At 42.1% G+C, this 9,003-nt stretch overlaps 1 protein-coding gene across 9 annotated transcripts in view; it reads left to right on the top strand.

The window, feature by feature from the left end:
* The window catches only part of rapgef2 (Rap guanine nucleotide exchange factor (GEF) 2), a 101,165-nt gene that overhangs the window by 66,977 nt on the left and 25,185 nt on the right, over positions 1-9,003 (top strand). For 8 of the 9 annotated variants that reach the window (XM_035669020.1, XM_035669016.1, XM_035669019.1 and 5 more), the window contains one exon: positions 8,182-8,313. The exons of the other annotated variant lie outside the window; for it this stretch is intronic. In XM_035669020.1, the coding sequence (XP_035524913.1) occupies positions 8,182-8,313 (132 nt within the window). The remainder of the gene's footprint in view (positions 1-8,181; positions 8,314-9,003) is intronic. 9 annotated transcript variants of the gene reach the window in all.

Here is a 9,003-nt window from a genome sequence, read left to right as displayed (position 1 = left end):
CCTCCTCCTCCTCCTCCACCTCCTTTTTTTTTTTTTTTAAAGATATTTGTGTGGGGAGCAGCGGGGAGGCTGGAATAAACGCAGAGGCTGGTGTTGGTTTGGAGAGAGTGTAATCAGGCCAAGGAGCAGCGGATACTCCCAAACCTGTCAAGCCGCCGCCTCCTTCCAAAGAGACGGCGCAGCCGAGGGAGGGGAGAGGGCAGGCGGTTCGGATGAAGATGGGGGTCTGTGCTGTGGCGTAGAGCAGCACCGGGATGTTAGATTATAGCCCGGCGAACATTTTTTCATTATGAAACCATTAGCAGCATCAGACAGCAATGGAGTCCCGAGCCAGCAAGATAAAACCCCGGTAAGTAGCCTTATCGAGGTGCAACGTTTTCTCTCCATCCCCCCCCCCCTTCCTCCTCTCTGCCTCTCTTTCTCTCTCATTTATGAGCCACTAGATATGATTACCGTCCCTATAATGGATGTGCATCGGGTTTCTATCGAGCCTGTACCAGACGGATGAGCGCAGGGCAGGCCAAGGACGCCACAGAAACCCGAACGGGCTGAACCGGGGGCCGACGATTGCCCCGCCGAGCCTCCGATGTGTGTCAGTGTGTTGTACTAGAAACGGCCGCCATGTGCTTGCTGTCACTCGCGCGCGCAGACATACGCGCGCTCGCGTGAATATTAAGGACTTAAGATTGATCTTATAGGCCTTGCTCATTATCCTAAAATAATAGTTCCGACCAGATCAATATGTGGCCAATAATTCAGACACATTAAACTCATCCAAGGGCGCACACACACACACACACACACATCCAGCGGCGCAGATGTGTGTAAGTGTGTTTAACGACCGACGTCTCTGCCCTCATTGTGTTTTACGACGCTCTGAGGTGACAATGCTTGATTGTAGCTCCGTGAGCCCATGCAGTGAACCACGCCAGGTGTGATTTGCATTGGGAGAAAAACCAGAAGGAGCGATGGATCAGGGGGGTTAGGTGTGAGGTGATGTCATGCGTGCAGAGATGAAGCTACCCCACGTTCAGTTATCCCACCTTTTAACCTCCAGGTGCTGTCGGTAGCATCACGGTGCATGGTGCAACGTGTCAGAAAATGGACTACATGGACCCTTTTGTATGAGTCCAGTTGATAGTCGTGTGTGTGTTGAGTGTGTGGCCTGCGCTGATCACCAGCGGAGGAACGAGCGCTGTGTGTAGTGCTGCAGCTGCCGGGGGCGCTGTCCGTGGTGCTGGAAGCAGCCGGCAGCTCCCGCAGACACTCGGAGGCCTGAGCTGATCTGCACTTGAACGGTAAAACGGATTGATCGGCTGTCAGCGCCGCTCGCATCGCTCACGCACCGGGACCACACACGTACACACACAGAGGAAGGCTGTACATCACACTGATGGACGGTTTCCTGGATCGCAGAGCACAGATGCCCCCAACGAAAAATCACCTTAATATTCCTATAATAGTCATAGATGTGTCACAGTTGACGACGTATCTCATCTGCTTTCCTCACCGTGTGCGCAGGTTCCCTCAGGGAGGCCTCACAGGGTGCCAGGAGCCCCAAATATCCGTTTTTAAGGGGATTTTTATTACATCATATGAATTTCCAAAGCATCCAGAACTATAATCTTGCCTATATGAACATCTTTTGTGACTAATCTTTTATTAAGTCTGTATTTTTCAAAGGCGTTACTCATAAATGCATTTATTTTCTACAATTTTTATAAATGTTTACGTCCCGTATGTAGTCAAAGGAAACTCCAGTGTTGTCAGTATGTTTTGTCCAACAACTCTGTGATGATACGAGGTTACATAGAGTAGACTGCATACACTGTGGCACTCAACTATATGTTGACGCTGAATATACCTTGATATCAGCACTATGAGCAGTTCTTGTTAATATGGTACAGCTGATGTGCTGTGTCATTTTCGTAACTGAAATAGACCTTTCAACATTGATTTTCCAGGAATCTAGCAAAGGCAATTGGCTGAGTGAGTAGTTGCCAATCTAACACTTAAAATATGCTTAAATTATTCATCATAGGGTTACTAGTTATCTGTTGATGAGGAAAGGCAACACATCACACACACCATCAAGTAGCACATCATTCTAATTGAAGAATTGTTATTGGCAGGATAGAATAGTTTCTACAGCCAGAAGATAATGAAAGCCCAACACACGTGCACCTCACGTTAGACAACACAAGGAAACAAGCCAGCAAGTCAACACAAATGGCAATTACGTAGAACACAGAGAAACATGAGTGCGATAATCTAATTTTGGCTCCTTTTACAATTGGCCGTCTTTCAGCATGTGGAAGTTATTTACGTATTCTGCAATCAGGGTAGAAAGGAGTTTTTTATTTTGACACAGTTTTTTTCAATTTGTTGTTTTTGTTTGCGTCTTAGGTAATATCTACAGATTTGTATATTCACCTCTTCTGGTCTATCTTTTTTCTTTCTTTGTCTTCTTCCCTGTCCCTTCATTAGATTTTAGTTTTATTGTGTTTTAAGCATACAAATGGAGGCCTGTGTAAATATTCATTTAGCCCAGCAGGAAACCCACTAAGGGTAGAGTCAATAACACCCCCCAGATCTTATTACAGCAATGACATCACCACAATAGGCTCAGGACCATTGGATGCTATATGTATAATTCCCTAATTGCTCATCTTTCCTCTGGAGGCCTGTGTTTTTCACTCTTATAGCTGCCTTTTATCTTTACTGCAACGAGGCACAGGTTGACTTACACCATCACCGTACAATTTGTGTTGATTTATTAGGTTGTGATGGACGTTTATGGCTTCATCTTTGGGCCATAGCTTGGCCATGAATGCCGTCTCCTTATCTTGGAACATTTTATGGAATTATTGTACTATATATTTTAAAGACCTATGCCCAAATGTTTTAACCTTGCTTGGCTTGGATAATAAATCAGATAGAAATTGTAACTGGGGACTAGACATTGGTACTCCTCTCTCTGTACCACTTATATGGTATAGTTTTCTATGTTAGCCTGACACCTGTATCCCTTATTATCTTGTTAAAAACTGGCAGTCATATAAGAAGTATATTATTTTGAGATTTATGTAAATGTTGTCCATCCACGAGCAGGGCTTATTTTTTTTACAATAACTGACATCTTGACCAACAATGATTGCAATAGCAGTATAGGGGACCATATTCCTTATTGTGGGTAGTCATCTCCCCTTGTCTGGCATGTGTGGTGTGGACTGGTGGCGCTGTATCCAGGGAGGGGAAAGCCCAGAGAGCATATCAGGCCCATTTAATCGGACACCCTGCCGAAAGGGTTTTAATCTCTTGATCCGCGAGGCTCAGGAAAGCGAGAAGCTTCCACCATGGTCAGGGGAAACTCTGGGATGTGCCCGCTCTCTCTTAGCCTTCCAACATTGGCAGCCCTCCATTTTTTAACAAGTAGACAAAGTTAAACCCACATGGGAAATGTTTAAAGGAGCAGCTTCAGGCGCTTTTAGCTGCTTGAATTCAGAAAGCAAAATCATTTTCGCCCTTTGCTCTATAATTTAAACCTATTAAACCAACAATTTAAATTTGACTTCTTTCAGTGGAAGTATGAGGCTGTTTTTGAGACTCTAATGCTTTGTACACAATGGAAGGTTATATTTTTTGCGCTTCGCCACCCACAATATCTGATATCTAGTGTAGTAGCACAGATTCACCCCCAGCATATAAAGGCGGTAAAGAGATTGAGAGGCAGCCAGCGCTTCCACTCAGGGCTTCCACCCAGCAATCTAGGTCATTAGGTCTACAGTGTAATTTAAGGAGCGCCACATCTGCTCACATGTAGGCAGAACTGGGTGTTGTGGCTCGAGCATTAGAGCGATGCCTAATCCTCCTGTGCCAGCTGATTGTACGTACTTTCAGCTCGCAGTTCTGCAGAGCTCGCTCCATTTGTTTGCGAGAGAGCACTGACTTCGGAGCGAAGGAGTGCAGAGAAACCTATAAACGGTAGGAGAATAATCACAATTTCTTGCTGTAGTTGATGGTGAGCATATCTCTAATAGATTTCAACAATAGCATTCTGATATAGACTCTGCGGTCGATTGGGGTTAACCATGCACTTTACATATTGCCATGTTGTCGTGCCGCTGATTGGAAAACCTTAATGAGTGTGTGTCATTATTGTTGTGCTGGCATCCATCTTGGCCCAGTCTCTTGCGTGCCATTGGGCCGAAGAGGTCAATGGACCACATGCTTATAGACTGAATGGACCCTAGCTTATTGACCGACAGACGGATGACCTAAATGAGTGGAGAGAAAGGATTAAGTGTTTATTATCCTCTCCCTTTATCCCTCTTTCCTGCCCTCCCTTTATCTCTCCCTCTTTCTGGGGGTAGGGCCTTGTAGTTTGTGGGGGTTTGTTGGGAGGAGGAGAAACCAGTGGGGATATTAATATTGACATGTATTCCAGTCCAGTGACTGGTTGGAAGACCATATCGACAAACTCCACATGACCAGTCTTGAGTTGTACTCTCAATAATGAGAATGTTCAATTGTTTTACTGTCGGTGTTCTTCCATTCATTGACTGCACAACCAGGATGTTAAGAATAAGTTAACAATTAAGACATTTACTTGGCTTCAAGTTCCGTTTTGATCCTTGTGTGGCAGTAGTGTTTTTATATACAGTGTTTTCTTCTATATTTAAAAAAAAAAAAATAATAAGGCTGGTAGTATTCTATATTTTTGCTGTTGTCAACAAACCCATGAAAACCGAGCCCATTTACTTCTACTGTAGAAATAATTATTTAAAAACAGGTGACAAATATATACATTTGTTTTTAAAGAAGAAAAGGCCCCAAAAAGTTCCTAAAACAGCTAAGCATTAAATGCTACTCAAACAAAAGTAAAGTGCATTTGTTGAAGAATATGTTTAGGTGTTTGATCTTGGAATAGTAATTTGGAGAAAAATCTAGAATATTAAGAGAGTTGTCCTTAAATAGCATGCTTTATATTAAATATTGCATTTATATTTTGACGATTAATTGTTTTGGTTCAAGGCCATTGATACACTAATCAATGTGTTCATTGTCTGGCTGCAAATCAAATTTCTTTCAGGATAAGAATAAAGTTGAAGTAAAAGCCTCAAAGCCACAACACTCTTAAATATAAATTATTGTCGTTGCTCTAACATAACTTCACTTCTGAGGTTTGTATTACACAAGAGTGATGTACCATAATCTCTTTTGGTCCCAAAAGTCATCAGAAGGGTATGTGATGAGGCTTTATCACTGCAGTTACAAAAAGACAAAGAGATTCGTCTCACTAACGCAATAATGTCCAGCCCGCAATAATAACGTGGAAGTCAGCTGGAGGCGTTCAGAGTGAAGTGGACCAGACGAGGGGATGGGAAATATCAGCCTGAGGGGGGTTAGTGACTGACTGGGTCCTCCGGTCGACCATTTTAGTTAGTGCAGCCAGCCAGATAATTAAACGTGATGGCAATCTCTGACACAGTGTAGTCACATCACACCTCAGTGCCACAGGAGCTGTGCTGTCTGCCCCTCAGTCTCTTGTCGCTTTGTGACTAGATATATCTTATTTTCTAATTTTCGCCACACAAACCGCTCAAAAAGGTCTCCAAATATCTCTCCACACCTTCTGCCAAATCAATTCAGTGCCACAACACCTTCAAGCTCTTCAGTTTTATTGGGGCTCTGTCTCAAAGGGCAGACCATGAATATTAAAAAGTATTTTAACTAGTTTCCAATATTCCACAGTGATAATTCTGGCAGCTACACGCTTTTCCTCCCATTTCCACAACTCTTTAATTAAGCCATAATGCAGATGAGTGCTTCAGAAGCTAGGATGACGGGCGTTTTCTTAGAGTACGTTCAAGAGCGGATGATGGCTCAAACCCATTTACTTGCAAATTAACTTCCAAAGATGTATTTCTATCCAATCTATTCCATTTGTCATCCAAGTGCGACTTCATAGTGTTGCCGCTGTTGAAGCTGATTTCCAAAAACTATCTGAGGCAGTGTAGTTATTGACAGCCCAAAGCACATTTTGAGGCAGATGACACTGACACCCAGACTACTGTACTTCAGAGACCATTTTACCTTTAACAGCTCACATGAGAAGAGCTAAAAGCCTGGCTGCACAATCTGTCCAATATCACACCTTCATCATGGTTTGTTGGAGCAAAGCTTGTCCTTTTTGTCCTGTGAAATATATAGTCTGGGCTTTATTTACTGGCACTTATCAAAGCTGGGTGAAAAGTTTTTACTGTCCAGAAGAAACATTTAAAATCACCATGCATAAATAAAATTCTAAATCTTGTTTACTATCCACATCTGAAATCATACAGCATGTTAAAAAAACTGTAAACTGACTCTCTAGATGCTTAGATTTAGCTCTGATATCATATGATGAATGAGGCCAGCCTAGTTAAATCAGCCACATTTGACTTTTAGGTGTAAAAATATAATATTGATGATCTGCCACAGCCAGAAGTGGAGTTGGAAGCGGCTCAGAGCGGTCTCCCTGCTGACTATCAAATATATATTGGTAAATAAAACATTTAGCCATAAAATATTCACGTCTATAGACCCTGTGAACCAGTTTACGCAGTTTGATTAAATTCATAATTCACCCCTCTGGGATTCTAGTCAGATATGATGGGTAACACTATATATTGCACATTTAAAATAATATATAAAATGCTTGTTCATATAGAATGTAAACCATAATATTTGCTTGACAGTTACACATGGCAAATTAATGTTAATATGGTTTAAGTAAACAGCTTTAGGTAGCCAATTACTGAGATTTATTGTCATTTTTTGTTTAATTTCATAGTGATTACCTATCACCTAGCCATTATGATTAATAGCTAAATTAAGATCGATAATCGTTGGGCTATAAAATCTCAGAAAATTGCCCTGTATCATTTCCCAGAGCCAAAGGCATTGGCTTCATAGGCCTCGTTTTTTTCTAATTAACAGTCCCAAACCCCCAAATGATCAATTACTAGATGTAGAGACCAGAGAGAAGTGGAAAATACTCCACATCTAAGAAGCTGTCACCAGCAAATGTTTGACATTTTTGCTTGAAATTTCACTGTTAATCGATCATCAGGTATCATAGCTGCAGATGAATTTTTTGTCAATTGACTAATCGTTAAAGCTCCAATACTGTACATATATATATATATATATATATATATATACAGCATTTTATTTATATAAACCACTAACTGCTATACTGGTTTTTGTTTTGTTCATCTGCCTCTGATAACGTCAGCGGGGGGTTTCTGATGTATTTTACATTTCAGGGTCATCTCCATAGAGAAGTGGGTTGGCTCATTTACAATATGGCTAATTACAGCAAGGCTTTCTGTTACTTTATACAGTATGAATTACTCAGAGGGGTTTCCCCCCCGTTTCTGCCTGGTGTTCATTTAGGTTATGTGAGTTGCGTGCTTTAATTAGGGTGTTTCCTTGATGTATGCCGTGCTTCTTGTCGGTTTGCTCGGTTCTTAAAAAGGAAGTTCCCGTGCAGTTAACAGCTAACAGGAGCTATGAGGAGCTGTAAAAAAATTTCACTAAAGATTATCACTTTTCAATATGCCAGTTGAACTGTTACTTTGTCACTTAGGCAATGAGACTCTGAGGTCCTTGAGGCCTGTTAGACTGTATGTTAAACAGACAGCAGGTTTAGTGTGCTCTTAAACTGACACAGAGGAGGAGTCTTTTTTTATTCAGTCCTATGTTGTGTTAAACATGATAAATGTGTTTGACAGACTCTGTGGAAGTCAGATTTAATTAACACCTTATTTTTTCTGCCTTTGCTTTGCTTTGATAAGAAATGATGTGTTAAGTTGAGCTATTGCAGTGGGACTAATTAATATCTTTTGTTCTGTTAACATTGCATTATCCCAACTGTGGAATATCAACAGAATAGACTTTTTTTGTGTTTCTTGGGCTACTTTCCAATTAAAATTAAAGGGGCAATAACACTTAAGTAGAGAAGACTTTTATTTCACACTGTTTCCAGACAAGCTGAGGGACAACATGCCACTAAGTGCGTTTCAACACGTCTGGCAGTCAGCATGGGTGTTAGTGTGAGTGACCACTGACCAGTGGTAGCGGCTGAGCTGGCTGATACTGACCATCTGTGTGTATGTTGTGTGTGTGTACGTGCAGCTCCCCGCAGACTTCAGCAGACTTCACCTGGCCGACGGCTTGCACCCACAGGTGACCCACGTCTCCTCCAGCCACTCAGGATGTAGTATCACCAGCGACTCTGGAAGCAGCAGCCTGTCAGACATTTACCAGGTAAGTACGCCCCCCCCCCTCACCACTGGCGCTGGATCCCCAGGTTGGACTCCCCTGGATAGTTCAGTAGGTTTGATTGTTAACTAGATTAACGCTCTGTAGATGAAGTCAAACTCCCCCAGTTGTCATCGTTCAGTAGATAGTTTGATTTATTTTCACCTTTAAATGTCTAACCTAATCTCAGGATAATTCCGTGTGGATAAATTGGGTAAACTAAGTAAGATAGTTGAACGGAAGCCCAGCTAATATTATTCCAAGTTGGTAAAACTCTCCTTGGTGAAATGACAAATATACCTCTGGGACTGCAGGTTAGTCTCATTAAATAGGACGAGAGTTTGGGAAAGAATGTAAAAGCTTGGCAGACAAATAGGCTATAAGACACTAATAGGACACTGTCACTGCTCAGCGGGAGACGAGCAGACAGGCTGGTGGTTGTGAACAGGTGGTCCGGCCTACATCCTGACTCCAGCTCTGGCTCTCGTCACCTCAAAGCAGAAGCACAGAACTCCCGGGGAGCTGTGACGTACAGTCTCCTGTGATAAGGCGCTTTTTATACTAAAATATTACATAGACTTTGCGGAATATGTTTTTGTGTTTAGGGGTGTGACTAAGGTAATAAATAAGTACCATTGACTAAAGGATAAATGAACATAAAAAAAAATTCCATCAACCTTACCCCCCCCCCCCCCA

The sequence above is a fragment of the Morone saxatilis genome, unplaced genomic scaffold (genome assembly GCF_004916995.1).
Source record: "Morone saxatilis isolate NCDOM2014 unplaced genomic scaffold, NCSU_SB_2.0 Contig22, whole genome shotgun sequence".
Taxonomy (NCBI): Eukaryota; Metazoa; Chordata; class Actinopteri; family Moronidae; genus Morone; species Morone saxatilis.
Note: the sequence above shows the minus strand (reverse complement) of the source record. Positions and strands in the feature narration are given on the sequence as shown.